This window comes from Pithys albifrons, chromosome 6 (genome assembly GCF_047495875.1).
Source record: "Pithys albifrons albifrons isolate INPA30051 chromosome 6, PitAlb_v1, whole genome shotgun sequence".
Taxonomy (NCBI): domain Eukaryota; kingdom Metazoa; phylum Chordata; class Aves; order Passeriformes; family Thamnophilidae; genus Pithys; species Pithys albifrons.
Window position 1 is genome coordinate 7,890,665 of NC_092463.1, and position 22,321 is coordinate 7,912,985.

At 41.1% G+C, this 22,321-nt stretch overlaps 1 protein-coding gene across 3 annotated transcripts in view; it reads left to right on the plus strand.

Annotated features, from left to right (window-relative positions):
* Positions 1-22,321, plus strand: part of BRF1 (BRF1 general transcription factor IIIB subunit) — a 179,603-nt gene that overhangs the window by 117,039 nt on the left and 40,243 nt on the right. For all 3 annotated transcript variants that reach the window (XM_071557365.1, XM_071557366.1, XM_071557367.1), the window contains 4 exons: positions 12,875-12,936; positions 15,567-15,648; positions 15,746-15,801; positions 17,624-17,880. In XM_071557365.1, coding sequence (XP_071413466.1) covers positions 12,875-12,936; positions 15,567-15,648; positions 15,746-15,801; positions 17,624-17,880 — 457 coding nt within the window. The remainder of the gene's footprint in view (positions 1-12,874; positions 12,937-15,566; positions 15,649-15,745; positions 15,802-17,623; positions 17,881-22,321) is intronic.

Here is a 22,321-nt window from a genome sequence, read left to right on the forward strand (position 1 = left end):
TTAAAAGTTGATATTAGATGAAACCTAACTGCTAGTTTTTATCCCAAGGTTTACACTTAAATTTTTAACAAGCTCGTTTTTAAGATCAGTCTTCTTTGAGGGAGCACTTGGCTGATCCATCAATAATTGCATAGTAATAAAGCAACTGTGTAAAAATGGCACCTTTGTGCTGAACAGATTGGTTTGCAGAGCCACTGACAAAAATGAATGTTTATTACAATTTACTACTTTTGGTTCTGCAGATGCAATATAGCTATTCTCTTTTTGGCTTAAGTGTCACAAAAGTAATTTCCAGTCCTGGAATGTTTATGGTAATAAGGATGTATAACTAAGGAAAGTCCAGACTGACTTTCAAATACCAGCATGAGTTTGCAATGCTGGTAATTTAGAAAAAACATAAAGAACATTCCTTGTTTTATTTCTTTGCTTAACGAATTTTGTAAGCAATCACTGGGACAGACACACAGGGAACCCTACAGCATCATGCAGTTACTCTTCTGAATTAATTGCTCTTATATTAATTGTTGGTTCTTCAAAATTTTGCACGTTTCTTCATTCTCCTTTCTGCATCCAAATATTTCTACTATTCATTTTACTACAATATGAAGAAAAATGTAATGTCTAAAATTAACACAAAAGCCAGAAAATGTTGTTCTTGTTTCCTTTATTTTTTTTCTTTTTTCTTTTTTTAAGTGCCTTCACAATTAAGGCTGTGATTTAGATGACTTGTGTTCTTCAGATCAGTCCTTTTCTTTCAGGCAAAATGTGAAATAATGTAGTCAGTAAGTTTATATGGCCAGTAGATGTGCAGTCATTTTGGTCAGCCAAGCTGGTTGGTTGCAGTGTCACCACAGTGATGGGATTGTTTCTTGGCAGCAGCTGAGGAACACCTTGAGAACTAAACCTCTGTGGATGCAGATGCTGGGATTGTGTTGGGATTGCTGTCTCCACAACCTCTGGGTGCTCCTTCATTGGATTTCCCCAGGGTGATGCCAGCGTATGGATGCCTTGGCACAGCCTCACTGGCTGCCTGTCAGTGGTGTCTGAGCTACAAGGTGCTTTTCATCGACTTGCAGACCTCTTCTGGACAAAGGCCAGAATTCCCAAGTTCTCTGCTGTTGCTGCCAAAAATAGTGTCTTGGACTTATCTTGGGTCTGTTACACCCAGTTTGAAGGGTCCTGTTCCCAAAAGGCCCTTGAAGGGACAGAGTTCCAGCTTCATCCCCTCGGTCCCTGCGGGCAATGGCAGAGTTGAGGTCCACGTGCCTGGTTCACCTGGGCAGGAGGTGAGGAGCTGTTCCACAGACCAGTTTGCTGCCACAGCCCTCAAGTCTTTGTGGCAATTTGTAGTTACAACAACAAACGCTTTCAATCCACATAATTCATTTCAGTTGGCATTCACTGACAGTAATGTTCCTTTGCTTGGCTTTATTTTACTGTTTAATAGTTTTTCTGTTGGTTTTAATGGTATGAAGGGAATTACATGGTAGTGTTTTCTCTGGACTTTAGTATTCTCTGCTTTATTTTGCAGATAAGATTCAAACTCTTACTCGTCATGAGTGCACTGTGCAAGCTCTTCCCTCATCAGTCCCTTCTGTCAGCCCATTATCCTGGGCTATTTTCACTGCACGGTTAATGGTGCTAAAGTTTGCTGTGGAAAGAGTTTACCTAGTTAAAACTAACATAAAGAGCAATCCATCTGTTCTTATCTAAGGAAGTAAAAGAAATAAAATCCAAATAAACATCTATTCCATACAAAAGGACAATAGGTCTGAATTTGAAATGATGATCAGGTGGGATTTTATAATAAAAAAATAAAAAGTTATCCAAAGCTGATTTTCAGAAGATAACTTTGGTGTTGTTAACTCAAAATAAACTTTCCCGATTTCAGAGAAATCAATATTACATGCGATGCTGAATGTGTTTAAATGAATTGGTACATGAAATGCACATTTCTCTCTCCCAGTAGGCTGTGGACACAGTCATGGTTTTGAGAACTGGTGCCATAATATCAGTATTTTATGATGAGCACAGATTAAGCCCCATGGGAAAACACTGTTATTCAGTTAATTAAAGAAAACCAACTTTGATACTGTGCCGTATGCTGTAGAATAAAATGGGTGCATGGCAGAAAGAGCCACGAATCCTTTCAGTGTATGTGAGACTGAGCCATGACTTTGTTCTTGCCTCTGCAATACTGTGTTAAGGAGAGGCCTTTGTATTTAAGCAAAGAGTTAATTGCATGTGGATGTGGGACCTTATCTTTTTCAGTGCACTATTTTAAAGCTTACTTGGTTTTCAAGGCTTACTAAAATCTTCCCAAAGTTCTCATTTCACTTTGCATCTAATCAGCATTTAAGCAGAGTCCTTTGTGTGCCTGTAACCTGGAGAAGGTGGGGAAACTGGGAGAAACTGTACAATCAGCAGTACATAACTTAGCTAAAATGACATATGAAGTATAGTCCTGTTAGTATACAAACTTTATATACAAGTCAGATGTTGAGATTAATCATAAGGACAGGTTGCACAAGCAGATGGCTGGCCTTTCTGATAGCCATTAGCTTGAAAGGCTGGCTTTGAAACCAGGTCCCTTCTCTATAGGTGAATCCTGCTGCTGGGCTTTGTTGGGAAAAGGTTATTTCTCCAGCTCCACCTAAACCTCCTGTGCACAAAAGTGCTGCTTTTCACCATTCCTGGAGAATAAGACAAATTATTCTCCAGGAGCTTCTTCACAGCTTTCTTCTTTTGGAGACTTGTGGTGTCAGAGGGCATTCCAGCACTGTACTGATGGATCTCAAGCATATGGAGGACACATGCTAATTGCACTGTGCTCACGGATCAGTCTGTCCAAATGCCAAGGCATCGGAGCCTCAGAGCTGCTGCAGGCAAAATGTTAAAATCCTTCTCCACTGCCTACGGTGCATCTGGAAAAGGTTCATTTGCAGTTACTAAACATCAGGGGAGAGGAGGAGGAGGAGTTGGAGGACAGAGCCCATGTACATCCTCTCCAGGAGTTTGCTGTGGTGCGTGTGCTGTGTCAAACACAGCGTGTGCTGTGTTTTGGCCAGGTGGCCAAGGGAGCTTCCCATGCTCTGCTGGCACCTGGAACCACCCAAGCAGTGCCTATACTTTGGATTGCAGAGATCCTTATATGCTTCACATATGTGTACCTGAAAGGACACAAAACTGCGTTGGTCCCTGGGGCAGGGCTCCTGCAAGAGCTCTATTTGGGTCCAGAGCAAAATAGAGAAGTACTTTATTCACTTTTGTGTTTCTCAGCCATTAGGCATGGTCAGGGACAAAAAGATGGCGCTTCATCTAACAAGAAACAGCTCAACCTCTGTGATTTTTATTTAAAAGCATGGTCTGTGCTGGCTGCAGACAACTGTTGCATAATGGCCTGATGCTCTTAACACAAATACCTCCTGATTCCAGGTTTGTAAATCCCAGCTGGTGATACTGATCTCTGAACCAGTCAAGATCTTATGTGTCATCTCTCTCTGCTTTATGCCTCTGATAGCCCTTGTGGCTTGAAACCCTGTCTGGTACCTGCTCTGAGTCCAGCTCCCATCCACCTCAGAGGCTTTTCCTGGGTCAGATTCCCATCTACCTACTTTGTTTTCAAAGCTTTTACTTTTGACAGGGGAGCTTCTGCTCTTGCCTCTTATTCTAATATAGTAGTAACAAATAATAAGAATAAACTTTTACCTCCTCTTTCCTCTCCCTGTGTCTGTAATTCCCTGCTTGCTATTTCTTATTAGCAATGAAGGAAGGAAGAAGCTGGGTAACAAAATGAGAAATTTCTTACCTGATAATTTTCTTTCAGTTAACAGCTTCTCATCATCCAGACCTCCTGGACTGTGCAGTAAATGCCCAGGTTACATACTCTTTTTTTTTTTCCTTTAAATAAAGACTCCGGTATGTAATTTCATACACCGTATTGTGATGTTGTCTTAATGCTAATAATTGTCTGCTGAAGCATTTCTGTAGTCCAGGTGGCTTCTGCTGGCTGGTGCTGAGCTTGTCACTAGACCTACCATAGACCAGTTCTGAACCTCAGAGGAGGAGGATGAAGTCAGCCCAGCTTTACTGAAAAATGGTAAGGATAACTAGAAGAAGTTTTAAAGGGAAAGTTCAACTCATTCCACTTTCTTGCTCATCTAGGTGAGTTATTTTGGTAGACTATTTTTAACATGGGGCAGCTCTTTCATCCAGACCACAGTGCTGGAAGGAAGACTGTTGCTTTAATGGGAGGGCTGACATAGGCCAGGTTAACAGGGAAATGAGTCCGTGGCCTTTGGATGCCCAGCACTGGCCCATGTGCCTGTCCTGCAGGTGAGGAGCTGTGGACGGGAGTAAGTGTGATAACTCTGACCTGGCAAGAGACATGTCAGAGTTAGGCTGGGCTCCATTTGGCATTTCCTTGTGACAGTTCAACCATTTGTGCTTCTGCTAAAGGAAAATTGCTCTGAGTTTTGCACCATCATCTGAGCCTACAATGGCTTGTCAGTGGTGTCCTAGGAATGTAAGTTAACTTTGCTTTTGAGTTTCAGTCAGTCAAATTAGCCTTAAAATATTGTATTCCAAATCTCCTCAAATTTTTCCTGTGTCTTTGTAGCTTAAAAACTTCTGTGTATGTATCATAGTGTCATAGAATCACAGAATGTTTTGGGTTTGAAGAGACATTAAAGATCATCTAGTTCCAAATCCCTTGCCGTGGGCTGGGATGCCACCCACGGGACCAGGTGGGATATGTTGGTGTATTTATGTGGCTGTATACATTTAAAATTTTTCCCTGGTGGGACAGAAATTATTTCACAATTTAAGAAATAGAGAGAAAAATAATCCAAGCAAAATTCTTGAATTTGCTTTTAAGTTCTCTGCAGTGCAGAGCTCACCATTGTTTTTTAGTTGGTGCAGGGGTTACAGGAAGAGATTTACTTCTCAATAAAACATATGTCCTTCTGCTGGGGTGGCTGAGTGCTGGCCAAGCAAAGATCCTGGGCTTGCAGGGGCGGACAGCAGAGCATTTAGTGCCCACAGCAAGACCTGGCTGCTTCGCAGGCGAGCTGCAGAAGTGATGCTTCAGCACTTAAACATTAAGCCAGCTGTTCCCTTTATGTCTGGCTCGGGTGTAAAGTGCGCTTACTGTTTTACATAGTGGTCTGGCAATATGGGGAAAGTGAGCTGGAGTGGGATCTGAGCCTGGCTGCTTTGCTGTCGGCCCTCCAGGGTGTTGGACAGCCCTCGCCCTCTGCAAGAGATAATGGTAGCGCTCTGCCCTTCTGGGGTTTGGAGAGGGAAACTGATTAAGATGCTGATCAGTTCTTCTCCTTGGCCTCTCCCTTTATATAAACTGTTACTCTTGGATCCCCCTGCATGGATTTAAAAGAACACAGAAAATATAAGCCAGAAGGCACCAGAAAAAGACCAAGGGTAGAGGAAGAGAAAGGGGAGAAAAGATGCCAAGAACAGCATAAAAGACAAAAGATGAAAATGCAGCAGGGACTTGGTGATCATCTGGAAAAGAGCAATAAGTGGGGGAGGTCTGTCTCTATAGTTTCCATTTTAAAAAATTTTGAGTCCATAACTGCTCAGGCAGCAGGGGATGAATGTGTGATCAGAGGCTGAGATGTGAGTGTGTGGCACCTTTGTCAGGAGCACCGTGGTCAGTCTTGACATTGTGAGGTGCAGAAACCATGATGTGAAAACCTGTGTCTGTGCCTGGGAGCCTGTACCATTTCTGGGCTTGGGTGCTGAAAAATGGCATTTGTGGTAGTTAGTTAGTGTGTTTCTGTGTGACCACTGGTCACTTTGATCATGGATGGTTATTGGTTTCATCAGCAAAAAATAACTCTTTTGGTGCTGTTCAGAGCAGCCATCCTGTGAGCACTCGGTCATGGCAGTGGGGTTGTGAGCTCAACAGTGAACAAGTTGCATCAAGTAGGTTGCATAAGTGATGCTCTTTTTCGTTGTTTTCCAGAGGTGTTGGGGGGCCGTGCCTGTTATTCCATGTTGCTGTTTTTGAGGACAGTGTCAAGATGTTCTTCAGTTCAAAAGCTTAATTAATGTTCAGCCATGTTTATTTGGGGAGTTGAAAGGGTTATTTCTTGAGGGCTTTTTATATTGCCATGTGGTTCAGTGAACATGAGCTTACCCTTTCAAAGAAAACTCTTTAGAATCAGAACAGTTTTCTTTATTGCTGGACTGTTTTTGTACTACCTATTTTAAAAATACATGTTGCAGGGAGGATTTCTGGAAAGAATGGAGAGATTAACTGTTTTTCTGATGACTTAAGTTTAAGTTAGCAGGTTTCCATGTCTGTTAGGTGAGTGGTCTAAAGGTATAACATTTAACTGGATATGAAATATGTGGATGTGGTTTGGTTAGATCCTCTGTGGAGTGTGAGGTGAAACAACAGCATTTGTTTCAGTAGGGCTGTGCTCTCAGGAAAGCAGAATGGTTCGTGGTTTGGGGGTATTTTTTCCAAAATGGAAATCTAATTTGTAAAAAATACGTTCAGTATCTAATAAAAGTTTTGTGAGAGGCGATTTACTGGAGGAAAAGCCTTTCTCATAATTCATTCCCATATATCATTAAGCACACAAATTTGAAATGCTGTTCCTGTGACGGGGTCCTTGTTCTGTGACTGCCGTACGGAGGCGGCCGATGCTGGGAGGCTGTCGGGTGTCAGTCAGCTGCTGTAGGACAGAGCAGCACCTGGAGCCTGAGTCTCAGTGTGAGGAAATAGACTCAGGCACTTAATAAAGATGGGTTTGTTGTTCTTTGCCACGTTAAGGTCTGATCTTGTAGGAAAATCTCAGTCTGCCTACAACGGGGATGAGCCCAGTGCAGTGACTGCAAACCAGCTAGGGCTGCTCCTGGCTCTTAATTTGCTTTGCTTTGTGAGAGGGTCCTGTTTTCCTTAGACAGGAGTGAGGAAATAGCTGATGAACTTGCACATCCCTGCTTTTGTACAGGCTGACCTTGCACAGTCACAATAGCAGAGTATGTAGAACTTCTTTGTTTTTATTAAATCACGCCTTTTACCTTTTTGCCCTTCATTTGCACCCATTTGGGCTTTGTCTCTACACTTTTAATAGTCCAAGTGTGAAGAGCTGGCCAGTGGGCACGTTGCAGAGCCAGGGCTGTGTGCCCTGGCAGTGCCAGGCAGCCCGGCGCCAGCCGGCAACGCTTCCCACCATCCCTCGTCAGCAGGAATGAATGTTTCTGGGAAGACGGGGCCTCGCGCTGTGTGGTGTGGTGTGTTTGCTTTCTCTGAGGAACTAGCAGGCTGGAAACTTGGCTTTGGCTGGAGAGGACCCCTTAACCTTGTCTTGGCAGAAGGAAATAATAAAGTGACAGACTTCATTTATCTTTATTCTGGATGTGTGGCCTCATGTGCTCCGTACACCGTTGGACCTAAATCCTGGTGTCGATTTGGCACTTTGAAGGAGTGGGCTGTAATGTTCAAGGTGGCTTTGGGTACAATAAAATAAAAACATTTTCACTTAAATACAAGCATACACGTCATGTGTTATGTGTGACCTTATTTCATCAGTAAGTGCAATCAATTTTGCTCTGTCCTTACGTGTTGTTTTTGTGGAATAATTCTGCTCTGACGGCACACGATGATGCTGCTGAAGGTGAGTGGGGGGAACCAAAGCCCTCAGCAGCCGTGGCTTGCATGTTGTGGGATGGGAGCATGGCAGGGAGGGCTGAGATTGCACAAAGTGCCTTATCTGGAGCAGTGAGGTTGGCAACAGCTTAAAATTGCCAAGATAACCTCCCAGCCTGCTCTGGAGGGAGGGCTCCTAGCCCCATATTAATAAAACTAGTGGTGTTCCATGCTTGTATGGCCACATGGGCTGTGCTCACGCCTTGGTACGTGCTGTGTTCATTTGCACACCCATCCATCCTTGCACTTCACCCTGCACTGCTGCTGCTGCAGCATTTTCACATCCATTTCTCTTCCCTTCCCAATCTCTACAGCACTTTGTCTTCCAGCACCGCTGCTGCTCCCCTCGCTGTTACCCACGTTTAATGACTGTTCTCTTCACGTCCCTCGGTAAATCAGTTATCTTCCCCTCCAGATGGGTTCGTGTCCCCTCTGATCAGCTAATCAATTATGTTCTGGCACAGTTGTGCAGCACCTTTTTTGATGCTAAGCTGCCGCCTTCCCTTCGCAATCCTTGCAGCTCCCAAAGTGGCGCTGGCACTGCTCATCAATTTGGGCTGCTAAAGTGTCTCTGCCCCATCAGGCCTCTCCGAGGATCTGCAAGAGCTTTCTGTGGCTCCTGTTGGATTTAATCCCTCCCTGAAAGCTGCAATCAGTCCCACTGGTTCTGATACGCTGGGCTCAGGTTGTTTGGTTTGTTGCTGAAGTATTTTTGTAGCTGAAAAATGTCTCCCAACTCTTTTCAGGTTTTGTCCTGCTTTAGCCCCAAAGTATTTCTTAAATACTGGGAGTGCTTAGCATCTGGTGTGCTGAATAGGTGGAAGGGTTCTTTGTTTTAACTCTTTTGGCTCTTTGACTGCTGTGAAATGGTGTGATGAGAGGTGTATTTGCTACGTGGGACCAGAGCACCAAGTGCCTTCTATTATATCTGCTGTGGAGGATTTCCTGGGAAGTGTTCAGCCTCCATTTCTGTCTGTAAGGAAATCCTCTTATCTGGGCAGAGCAATAAATAGTACTGCCTTCTGTAATAGAAACAGAAAAACACATTCTTCACGTGGCTGTTTTTTAAAAATGTGGGATTTAAAATATATCGGCTGGAATGATTCTTCTGTAATAAATCCCCATAATAGTGTGCTGTGTGTACATTTAACTAGCTGCACAGAGGTGGGGAGAGAGGGAGACGGTGTGTTAAAAGAGGGTTTAGTGTGCATTTAGTAATCACAAGAACAGTAAATAATCCTACAGGTTTACAAACCTAATCCCCAGTGTCTGATTGTAGCCCTCATGTCTACAGGAGTTGGTTGGAAAGACATTAAAAGGCTGTAAAGAGAGGGCTTTGGGTGGAGTTTCTTAAATATTTGGGGAGCTGGCTGGGTGATTGATGTTTTTAAGTGATATGAATGTAGCTGATTCAGTACCTTGTTGGAAAACTCTAGAAGTGCCCGTCCTCCCTACAGAGATGTTAGGTGAGGGTGGAGTAGGCTGGTCCTCGTTGTCTTGCTCTGTGCTCCTCCTGATGATCCTTTAATTTAATAACTGAAGTTGCAGGGGAGGGCAGGGAGTGTTGTTGTTTTTAATGCCCAACTATTTTTTTTCCCTGTGCCCTGTGGTAAAGTGTTTGTTTTCCTTAACAGAAGAAATCTGTGATGTCTCAGAGCTGTGCCACGTGATGTTTCTGCTTTTAAATAAGCTTTTAAGAGGCTGGGCCAGATGTTGGCCACATCTGTGATTTTATTTCGTCCAATGTTTCATTTTGACCCCTTTATTAAAAGAGAAAATGATCATTTAGAAATTGTTTTGGAAAGTTTAGCAGCTGGGAAGATCTTAGTGGTATATGAAAAAGCAAAGAGTTTACTTTCCATGCCTTGCAGTGAGCAGACAGATATTTTGCAGCAGGTAGGGTCTACTTCTCTTGGAAACGATTGCCATGGAAATTTTCATATCAAAATGGAAGTGTTCTGTTTTGAATCAGCATTCTGTAACAAAACACTTCTTTTTTCTCAGTGAAAGCATTAAATTAGGCATTTGAAGGCACTTTTTCTTCTGAAAAACCCATTTAATGAATGCCTATCGCTTTGGCAAGAAAAAGGACAACTTGCAGGCAGAGGGATATCCTGCAATTATTCCCTCCGCTGCTGTTATGGGGTCTAAGAAATGCTTATTACATATAACTTGCTTCTGGATTCTTCTCTGCAATTTACCAGGTGGAGAATGAGTTTTCCATCCCTGTTGCTAATTGATGCAATGAGAAAAACTGGCACCTAATTCGGTAAAAAGTTATATTTAAAATGACAAGTGGAGTTGTTCATGGTGCCTGAAATTACATCATTTTCAGTCTGGCTGTATGAGGGAACAGACACCTACTGTACTGTGACATATTAAATTTTAAACCTCTGATCCAAAAATGTAGCAGGGTATAGGAAGAGCAAGGTGTATAATGATGAAAAGCAGTGGCAGCTTGATTTCAGTGGGATATTTTTATTGTTCTTAAAGTGCTTTGGCAGTTTCTATAACAAATAATATTGGGATCACTTTTATGTGAAGTTGAGCAGTGAGTTGAGTAGTTCTATCATCACTTCCAAATTTTTATTTTCTAACCCATCACTTCCAAATTTTTATTTTCAGAACTTACTAATGATTTTTGAAGTTGGCTCCCTTTTTCTTTGTCCCTGATTCCTGTAGATAGTGGACAGTTTAGTTTATCTAGTGCAATGAATATGGAATATGGAAGAAAAATAAATCCTGTTCTTGTGCATGTAAACCACATTGAAAACTGGGATCTTGGTTCAGGCAGGAGAGGTGTCCAGGGCTATTTGGCAGGATACCCTGCACTCCTGTGGGCGATTCCTCTCCACCCTTTGCATGATTATGTTTGACTGAAATAATTCCAGTGAGTTACATCAAAAGGTAGCAAACGACTGTATTTTGTCACCTTGCTTTTCCTCTCCATCCTTCAGCCAGGGAGTGCTTGGCCATGTCCTGGGGTTGCATCCCTGCCTGACTGGTAGTGGGGTGCCTGCATGAGGAGCTGCTGGCACTGCTGCAGAAAGTTCTGTTCTTGCTGCTCTATATGGAGATCAGACCAGAAGAAAAGGATATGTACTGATCAGTTATATAGTTACTATAAAAATCTTTTACACTTTCAAAGTATTTTGGGGGGAAACAGGTTGTAAAGAAAATCTGGTGCCTGGGACTAATGTGAAATTAATTTCTAAATGTAACAGCAATGAGAAATGTTCCTTAAGGCCTTTTCGGTCATATTAGCAGCACATTATCTGAATTGGTAAAGTTGATATTGCACTTAAGAGACAATCTCAAGAAAAAATCAAAGTATAGTGTTATGGAGGATTGGAGCATCTCTCCTGTGAGAAAAGTCTGAGGGAATTGAGATTGTTCAGCCTGGAGAAGAAAAGGCTTCAGGTGACCTAACTGCATCCTTTCAGTACGTAGAGGGGCTACAAAGAGAGCTGGAGAGGGACTTCTTATGAAAGCCTGGAGTGACAGCACAATGAGGGAATGGCTTTAAACTGTTAGAGGGTTGAGATTGGATGTTAGAAAGAAATTATTTGCTGTGAAGTTGGTGAAACACTGGAACATGTTGTCCAACGAAGGTGTGGATGCCTCATCCCTGGAAGTGTTCAAGGCCAGGTTGGATGGGGTTTTGAGCAACCTGGTCTAGTGGAAGGTGTCCCTGCCAATGGCAAGGGTTTGGAACAAGATGCTCTTAGGTATCCCTTCCAACCAAGACTATTCTATGATTCTATTATTCCATGAGTCTATGCTGTTCCTTGTGACATGACATTCTGTGAGAGTGATAAACCTGTTTTGCTTATGGCTTGGTGTGGAATGTTTAAAACTTTCTGTTGATTGTTCAAGGTGGATTTTGAAAAGACATTTGTAAGCTCTTGGTGTCTGATACCAGTGTATGTCTGTTGAGTTGGGCAGCCAGACTCTTTGCACCCCCCCAGGAAGCTCAGCCTCTCTCTCTAACCAGGTGTTTTGGTTGGATTCACAGCCCTGTGATTTCACATACTTCAGGGAACTGGCTTAAACTCCTGAGTTTTGCCAAGCAGAGCATCCTTTGCATCTTCTGGCAGTGCTTGTAATTCCAGACTTTTCTTGTCTTTACCATTTGGTTGCCATAAGCTGCCATTGGATCAAAGAGCTGCTGCTGGTGCCACCCCCTCCACTGGTCCAGTGCTGTGCAGGGGCACCAGGCTGGGGAATCAAACTCTTCAAAGATCTGGATTTGTGGGAAGGCACATCCCCAGTGCTGGGTAATGCAAACTGTGGAGATGTCAAACTGCTCTGCACCATTTTGGTTTTAATTTGGTATTGCAGATTGTTGAAGCTTAATTTGTTTACTTTTTTCTGCAAGTGAACTGGTTAGGTCATCTCTTGTTTGATCTCTATTAGATGTAATGGAGATGACCAAGAAGATTGCTTCATCCCCCAGCAGAAGTCTTTGTTGAATAATTTGTTTTCTTCTCTACCTGGACTCCATTAATAGCATATTACTACAGTACTTTAATGTGATGTGGAAAATCAGGTTTTGCTGTACACTGTGCCAGTCCCAAATTAGGCCTCAGTTCTGTGCTGTTACGCTTTTTAATGGACAGAATATTTAAAAATTTGTTTTCAGAAGAAGTCTTAATAACTACTAAACTACCAAAATTGCAGTGAAGTTGTAATTACAGAAAGTTAAGAAGAAAGCCATCGTGTGACTGTCAGCATGGTATGTTATTCACTGCTTGGTGCTGCTTCCCTGAAAACAGAAGATATTTTCCAAGTCATAATTTACAGATAATTTACTGACCTATAGGCTCTGACAGGGAAATTCTTGTTATGTTGAAAGAAAAATGGTCATGTTTTAAAATGGTTTCCCCAGCTTCCTGCTGAACGTTTGTAGCTGTAAATTAAAATGGAGGGGAAAAGATGATTGGAAGTCTCAGACAGATTTTTAGTACTGAAGAAGACTGTGCTTATTCCTGAATTTTAAATTAATTCAATGTGAATTTGTCTATGTGTGTACCTCCATACTGAAAAATACTCAGCAACACATTAAACCTCCTGGATGAAGGCAGAAGGATGCAAATCTCTGAAGGACAATCCTGAAATATTACATTACTGTAGAACTTAACTTGTGATGGATTCTGAGCAAATATGCGGCTGATTAAAATGTGTTCTTTTCTATAGGTGAGAATACAGGAGATGGTGAACTAGATCTGAGTGGCATTGATGACAGTGAAATAGATCGGGTAAGGTCGCCTCTTGTCCTGGGTGTCTCTGCATGTGGGTATCTGAAAAAGACAAAGTGGTTCTTGCCTGGCTTATCTTCTCCCCTCAACTGCCTCTTCTCTCTGGTCTATGGAAAAGTTTGAGCGATTGCAGCGATCTGAGATCAAAACTAATGTTCATGCAAACGTGAATTGCGCATATACACTTGTGAGACTGCTGTGCTTGCTCTTAGGGTGATCGAGTAGTTAAGTTTTAGGATGCCTTTTATTCTAAAGGAGGACTTCTAAAAGTTTGATGGAGTTCTAAATTCATTATTTAATTAAGATATATTCAGCATAGGAGGCTACCAAGGAAACCTTGAGTGTTGTGTTCAGTTCTGGGCCCCTCAGTTCAGGATAGATATTGAGGGTCTGGAGCGGGTCCAGAGAAGAGCAACGAGGCTGGTGAAGGGACTGGAGCACAAGTGCTGTGGGGAGAGGCTGAGGGAGCTGGGGGTGTTTAGCCTGGAGGAGACTCAGAGGTGATCTCAGCACTGTCTAGAACTACCTGAAGGGAAGTTCTAGCCAGGTGGGGATTGGTCTCTTCTCCCAGGCACTCAGCAATAGGACAAGGGGGCACGATGGACTCAAGCTCTGCCAGGGGAAATTTAAGTTGGATATCAGAAAAAAAATTCTTTCCGAAGAGAGTAATCAGGCATTGGAATGGGCTGCCCAGAGAGGGGGTGGATTCCCCATCCCTGAAGGTTTTTAAGGTGAGCTTGGCTGTGGCACTGAGTGCCATGATCTGGTAAAGGGACTGGAGTTGGACCAAGGGTTGGACTTGATGATCTCAGAGGTCTTTTTCAACCCAATCGATTCTATGATTCTATGAAACTAAACTGCACAACCAGCACATACAGCTTCTCTGTCCTTCCAAAGATTTCTGTAATGTTTTCAGGATATATTATTATTTGTGTGGCAGCAAAAATGACCCTTTACCATATAGCCTGAGCAGGACAGACAGGTACCTGTGGAAGATGGCTTGTTGGAGGCCACAGGGCAGGTCAATCCTTGGCCACACAGTGATCCAGCTCTCCCAGTGCTGAGCCTGGTGCCCTCTCCAGCCGCCACATTGGTGTACAGTGTCATTGGAACAGATAATGCCAGTGCTAAAAACTCCTTTTGGGGTGCAAAGTCACTGAGAGTGATGAGGTAGTGCAGGGGTTACTGAAACGTTGCTGTCAGTGAACTGACTGTAACTGTGAAGTGGGGCTTGCTGGGCTGGGCCTTATTGTCTCCTGGTTGGAGTGGATGTGGAATGGAGGGAGTGGGAAGGCTGAGGTTTTTCACTGTAGCCAGTCCATAATTTAAACAATCACAAGGGAAGAACAAACACATTTTCTCCTCTTCCTGGGTTCTGTGATGAGGTCCTAACTCTGCTTTTATGACTTCATATTCATTTCTACAGCAATAGACTAATATTGTAAGCCCAAGATGATGAACTCTCTGAATGCCTAAGCAGGATGAATAACTGAGCTAGGAAGAAGGGTGTTTTACTTTTATGGCCCACTTTTAATGGAAGCAGATGAAAGAACAAAAATATTGGTCTGATAAACCAGGACTTGCACAGCTGTTTGCTCGCCTTATTTTCCTTCAGAGTAAGGACTCCTCCCTGCATTACTTTCATTTGACTGGAGTTATTTTTCATATGAAATCCTAGATGTGCATTTTACTTTGAAGAAATTCTCGAATGTTCAGGCTCAAAAGATGAAGGAATCTCAAATTGTTTTTCTTGTATTTAAACATAATTTTCCAAGTCTTGGGTGCACTGGTTAAAACTAAAGTGCCCTGTTCATGATGGATGACCTAATTGGTTTTTGTTCTGCAAAGTTCTTTATTCCCAAACAACATTGACTTTTGTTTCATTGATAGTTGAGCTAAATACTGGGTTAATTTTTACATTTAAGTAATTTACAACTAAGTAAGTGCCACCTATCTATTTATTTATTTCTGTGGTTCATCCACATAGTCCTAGATGTGTTTTACTGCTTCATTCCCACTAATGATGCTACTAAGTGGAGTTAACTGCAAAAAGCCTGGATGTGGTTACTGAACCCAGCTCTCTCAAAAATTTAGAGGACTAACACTCCAGCAATCTAAGCTGATTTCCTTCACACAGATGTGGCCACTGAACTAATAATTGGTAACTCTGCCTAAACCTTGGCAGAAACCTACCCAGAAGACACATGTTTCTGTTTTGATCGCACAGGACAGTGGTTCCCGTCCTGTTTTGAATTACAGACCACCATCAATATGCAGAATTGCTTACAGATGACCATATTGTCATGGTAACCTCTCATATCATCTGAAAAAAAATCATAAACCCAGGATAATTTTTGGTTAATTACAGACCACGTCTGGATAGGTTTTGGTCACCCCATCATAGTTTGGAAACCAAGCACTGTTTTTTGAAAACAGGTCATTCATGTTGCCAGCTTTAGAAGTGACTAGAAACGCTCTCTGATTGTCACATCTCACTCATGTTTTCTTTTATTGGTGTGTTTTCAAAAACAGAATATGAATTGACCTTGCCAGTGATTTTTCAGTTCAATTTTGCTCCATGGTTTTCAATTTGATTTCTGAAAGTAGATAAAACTTGTTTTGTCTTTTAGTATATTCTTAATGAAACAGAAGCTCAGATAAAAGCAGAGCTGTGGATGAAAGAAAATGCAGATTATTTGAAGGAACAAAAAGGTAAGTATGTAGGACTGAAATTCTCCTTTTGGCTGGTGTTGCTGAAATATGCAGTCTGTGTAATTTTCATGCTGGTTACCCTTTTGTCATCTTTCAGAAAAGGAAGCAAGAATAGCAAAAGAGAAAGAACTTGGGATATATAAGGAGCACAAGGTATTAAACTGTGTGTTGTGTCTGTTTGAAAATGTCTGGGAAATTTATTACATCTGCTGATCAGCTCCATGTAGGATGTATGGGCATACTGGTACAGGTCACCACTAAGCGAGCAAAAGCTATTGTATCTCTAGCTGTTACTGAATTACAAGGCTATGTTTTTTCAGGTGGTGAGTAAAACGCTTTCTTGCCCAAACTTCTAGTTTAAATTGCTATTATGAGAAAATTCTGTGCATGTCAAAGTTAGAGCTAGCTCTTTGCATTTATGATTGCTGTTCTAATTGCTTGCTTATTAAACTACAGGTCTTAAGACATGCCTAATTTTTTATTTAACATGCGCATGGGGAATTTGTTTGTACTTGCCATAACTTCAGTGACTTTCTTTTGCTCTTACAATAATGATTTCTTTATGAAGAACTGAACAGATCCTTGTTACGTTCACTTGAAGGAGTATTTTGTTCTACCTTTCATAAAGAATGCGACAGTTATGTTAACAAATGGCATGTCCTGTCTCCATGTTTAGCAGTTTAAAGCAGCCTAATTGGCCGTATATTCATGATTTACAGCATTAGTATTTTGTGTAATTGAGCAAGTGACAAGTCAAATCTTCCACATGCAACTGAAATCCGTGTTAGTTTTTAGTGCATATATCCTCTGTCTTTTTCCCCGACTAATGCGAAAGACAGAGTTTCCTGCTTCCCCTAGGTATTTCAACAATAAAAACAAAACCAGACAATGAAACACTGTTTTATGCCTCAGAGTTTCTCATTCATCCTGTGCTCACACAGACGTGGCAGTCTACCAGCAATTTTCAAAATTGTATAACTCGTTGGCACCACCAAATAGCCCAAACACCCACTTTTTTGTTCGGACAACACAGGAGTTTTTCTCTAACCCCGTATTGTTTCTGACAGCTCGAGTAGAACTTGATTAATATGGTGCTTTCCAATTTCAAGGTAGCACTTGACCCATGTAGGTAAACAGAGGGGCTATTATCCATTAAAAAATAAATCTCCTGCAGAGCTTGGTGTTAAAACCTTCCTTTGAAAAGGAAAATGCCAAATGAGAAACAGAAGTTCTGGGGGATTTTTTTCGTACCTACCCAGGCATGGGACATAGCTGGAAGTGTTCTCCAGTGTCTTTCCTTGTTGCCTGGCTCTGCGCAGCATCAGCCCTGCAGCCCGTGCCTGGGAAAGGCACTGGCAGGTGACACTGCCGCAGTGCTCGTGTGTCTGCAGCCTCCTGCTTCCTTTCCTTAATGCCAGTACATGCTTAGAAAGCTGCTGCTCATGTTCTTGGCCTTTTCCAGTGTGGAGGAGGAGTTGGGTAGATATTTTCCCACGCTGCTTTCAGACTCGATATAAAACACCATTGCAGTTTCGATGCGGAGTTGTCAGCGCTGAGGGGAGTTGTGACCCGGCTTCACTCTGACTTTAAAGGCAGTTTTAGCAGAGGAAATTCTTTATTTCCATGCTGGGTGATGCCATCAAGGTCCCTATTCCTGTAACAGCAGTTCACTCCCCTTTTGGATTTTTTCATGCCTGAGAAATGGCCCATCCTTCTTCTCTGGCAACATTACAGATACTAAGTAAAGAATTCGTAATACACTGGGGATTTGGCAAAAAAGCAAACACCTCTCAGAGAAAAGAGGTGCTTTGGTCCCATTGAGTGGCAGGAGAGGCAGTGCTGGCTTAGCCTGGGCACAGGGCCTGCATCCCCGCATCAGCAGCACCTGCACCAGGACTGCTGCACTGTAACTCGCCCCTCTGCTTCATGGAAACTTTGTTTGTATCAACATCACTAATTTTATATTTTAATTAAGCCAAAGAAATCTGCAAAGAAGCGGGAGCCAATTCAAGCCAGCACAGCAGGAGAGGCAATTGAAAAGATGTTAGAACAGAAGAAAATCTCAAGTAAAATTAATTATAATGTGCTAAGGGACCTGAACAGCAAAGGAAGTAACACAGCAAAGAAAGAGGATGACAACACTGATGACAGCACCAACACCAAGAAGCTGTCAAGAAGAAAATCTATTGCCAGTAGGAATATAGCCAGCCCTGTAAACAGTGTGGGAAAAAGGTACTGCAATTGTTCATTTATATCTCTGTCTGTGAGACTGTCTATGTATCTTTCTGAGCCAGACAATGTAGGGACTGAAACATTTGTTTGAGGCTGAAATAATGTTGGGGCTCTGATTTTATTTATTTTGCCTGCAGTGTCATGGCGACACCGTATTTATAGTTCACATTTCAGAGGTCTGCTGTAGTGTGAGTTAATCATCATGAAGCCAAAATAAAAGAGAAAAAAATGGAAATGCATAAATGTGAATCTTTAAGTCAGGGACACCTTTTCTTCATAAAATTCTGACACTTACTGTCCTTCCTTTAAGTTATTTGTATCATCTGAATGTTGGAAAGCTTTGGCTTTTTGTTTGATTTGAAAAATACAGTTCCCATCTGTTTTGACAGCTAGCTGCTTTGATTAGCTTTTATTTTACTTTTATTCCAAACTTTTGTTGTTAATTGATGACACAAGTATAAAGCTTTACAGTAAATATGCTTGTCTGTTTTCTGGTCTCCATTTGAAAATGTTTTATGGTGTGATGAAAGCCTCTGTTTTAATGTGTAAAATATTCAACTTGCTGGGCAGATTTGTAGTGTGCTGTAAAGTGTATAAAGAGATTGATGTGTCCAATCTTCAGTATTCAACTATTTTATTTGTCTTCAGTTTATGAAATCATGTTGGATCATCATTTGAATAATTTTGATGTATAGCAATTTCTTACTTAGATTTTATTTATTTACTACCTAAAAGATAATGGGTTTTTTGCTTCCATAATTCTAGGCCAAGCACCACAAGGAAATTTTGGAGTTTAATTCTGAAATATAAATTGATGTCTTTGCACCATAGTTCAGATTTAGGCACGTGTTGCAACTGGGTAAAGGAGCAGGGAGGGCAGGAGGGCACAGCTGCCTACAGGGCATGAGAAATCGTCTGTTTGTGAAAGAATGGAATACATGGGCTACCTGAAAACATGAAGCTGGGCAGGATAGTAAACTCAAGTCTCTCAGAAGCTAAACAAAATGAGGATGGCTAAACCTAGCCTCTTATTTTGACTTCATTTGATAGGCCAGAGGTACAGGCTTCAGTTTTGGCTGGGAAGCCAAATGCCAAAGCCACTCACCCCACTGTCAGCAGGATACAGGTTTTTACAGTGTATCAGACACATATTCTTCTTTATGCTGTATTTTTTGCTGCATCCTCATTCAGCTTCTCACTCTCAATATCAATAGCTTTGCTTTTCAGCTCCTGACATACTGTGGATTTTTGTCTCCTCTCTAAGCTGCTGTTCAATGTGATGTTGTATGATCCAAGCATGTAGGTGTTCCACTGGTAAAGGACAGGGAAGATGCATTGAGGATTAGCTTAACAGCATTTAGCATATGTTTTATTTACAGTTAACAGGTACTAATGAGTTGTATTTCTGGTATTTCCAGTAAAATATGGCCAATTCACTTGTCTGAAATGCAGTGCTGGATGCGAAACGGGCTGGGCAGGATCCTGGTTGCATTTCAGAGCTCAGCAGTAACACTGGAGCTGCTTTGCCACATCCCAACCTTGTCACTTCTGAAGTTTGCAGAAATGTTGGGCTCTTGGAGCTCTGTTGAAGTCGGCATGTTAAACTCTTAACAGGTGTTAAACTCCTTGGAAAATCATGCCATAAATATTTAATTTAACAGTGGTGCAACTTGAAAAGGTTTCTAAATAAATACAAATCAGTATTTTCCAAAAGCAGCTAATAAAATGTGTTTATTTTTCCTCTTGAGAGCCTAAAGTACGTCCTTAAGATGCGTAACAGAGTTTCCTGATGATGATTAGCAGATCTTGGATACAATGAATTTTGCAACAGAACACTTCAGAGGAGGTTGAGGATACATGCAGATAAGTGAGTTAAGAAGATTTTGCACTCATGAAGTAGGCAGTGTTCATGCTTAAATATTATCAAGGACTTGGCAAACATTAGTTGGGCTTCTTTTTTTCTTACAATTAAAGATTTATGACATACTTTTGATTTTTTTGCTAAATGCCATGCCTTTTAAATGGCATGCATAAATTTCTGTGTTCTGCATTGTTCTTTTATGCTGAGCATTCATTGCCTTTGTTCAGCATTGTTCCTCTGAGAGGTGAATAGCTAAATATTTTCCCAGGGATACAAAAATCATGGTAATTTATATGCAATTAATAATAATAAAAACCCTGAACACTGATCATTAGAATAATGAGTGAAGTACATAATGTATCTTTTTCCAGGAGGCATTGCAGAGAAAAAATCATGTGTTTTGAGTTGGAAGGGACCTTAAAGATCATCTGTAGTTTTGGTGTGTGGTGATTTACAGTCTTTCATGTTTATATATCTTAAATATTTAGTAAGCTGCATTGGGTACAGAAGCACCATTAATAACCAGGCTTGGTCTGATCCTTCAGTTCATTGGAGTTGTAGTCAGATTTTAAAGAGTTATTATTTTAGTCCTGGTCCCAGTTAGAAGGTGCCAGTACAAGGAGTGCCAAGTTACAGGATAGGAAAAGAATACTCATTTTTGGTGATTAAAGCAGCACTCCTGTAAAGGTATAAAATTAGGAAAATGTATTTTTTATACATATAGATAAATAAATATGTTTCTTGCTTTCCCTTTGCAAGGCATTTTATGTACCAAACCAGATTTGCACAGATGATGCCATCAAGTTTGTCACATGTCTTAGAAATCATCTTCAGATGCTGTGGAAAAAGGAAGTTCATGTCCGTGTTTCTAATTGCCCCTTGCTATAAAATACTCTCTGCTGTTGTTTTCATACAGAGGAATTTGGATATCCCTAGAAAATGGTTACCTCAGCCAGACATGGTGCAATCTCTGGGTGTTTTTTCTTTTCGTAATATAAAATAAAGTAGCAGTTAAAGTTTAATCAGTTAAAATATTGAAAAAGCTTTTGTTTCCTGATGTGATAATGATAAGCAAATTTTACAGTCTTGTAAAAAGTTGTTGATTTGCAAGAAATTTGTAAAGAGCTGGAATGCTAGGCATGGTCCCAGGAGCAAACTTAAACTGGATAGTGGATAGTCTTTCAGTTGGTAGCCCTTTTATTAGAGCTTTGTTGCCACTGTAATCACTTAATGCTTATTTGGATTCCAAAGGCAATACAGTTTTATCTACATTTCATTTTATAAAAAATTCTAATTTTGAAATCTCAGAAATGTGTGGCATTTTCTACAGTTTTGTTAAGAAGATCCTTTCAAAGAATTCTTCCAAAGTTCATGCAGCTTTCTGCTGTTTAGATGGGTAGATATTATGGACATCAGCATTTTCAGAAGTAGATTGAGGTTTTGAACAGATTTCTTTACTGTGAACTTTTTGAGCTTTACAAAAAGCTGTGCTTTCCTCAGACACATCTCCCAGAATTATGTTGGGACTCTGCTTATGTGACAGGACAGTAGAAAACCAGTAACGACAATGTAAGTAATTTTAGGAAATTTTATATTGTGTAAATGTATTTCATTCCATTTCTTAATGCATTTTTGTTCCAGTGAGTATCATGACTGGTGCTTCATAAGCAAAAGCCTTTTCATTTCTCAGTATGTTGAAGAAGTGGCACAGTGGATTGTTCCCATAATAGATGTTGCAACTCTAATTACAATTACCAGTTGCACAGTTTATCTTCACTAATGTCCTCTGTGCATATGAAGCATAAGAATAATATGTTGAACTCCGAGAAAAGAACAAAAGCCACTCCAAGCTACTTAAAATCTGAACTCCAATTAGTGCTGTGCCAGACACTGGAGCCCTTCAAGAGCAATAAAGAGGGTTTTTAGGACTGGGAGCTTTTGGTTCGAAGCTTAATAATTTATTTCATATTTACTTGAGCTGAATCTTACAACATTCATGTAAAGTGAAATGTGTTGCACCAAGAAAATGTGGGAACAAGAAAGCTTTCAAGTCACTACTTTTAAAAAATTTTAAGCCTGTTTCTTGCTATGTGCTTGAAATTGGTAATGATATCAGAAAAGACAGGATCTATTATCAGGGGACTAAGTGTGTCAGGTTAATCTCCTGAAGAATTTGCCATCGAAGAAATGAAGCAGGACTGTGAAGCACAACGGAATCCCTTGTAATGAAACAAGGTTGTTCTGAATGGAACCACATGAATATATAATAGCAAACCAAATCATGCCTGCTATGAATATGACAAAAACCCTTTGAAGAGATCTCAGATCTGATTAGATTTGGAAATTCACCTCCAAATTCTCTCCATAGTCTCAGTTGTATTTACTGACTACCCCTTTTGCTAGTACTTGTTGGCTCAGGGCTCCACCTGTGGTGTAGAGCCATGGGATCTGAGTATTGGGAACCTTTCAGTACCAGGGACTTGTTCTGCTGCTCAAGTTTCTGCTCCAGGACGCACATTTTCATCTATCATCTGCTCCAGCCACATTTTTGTTGACTTGTCAATGGGTATCACAACTCAA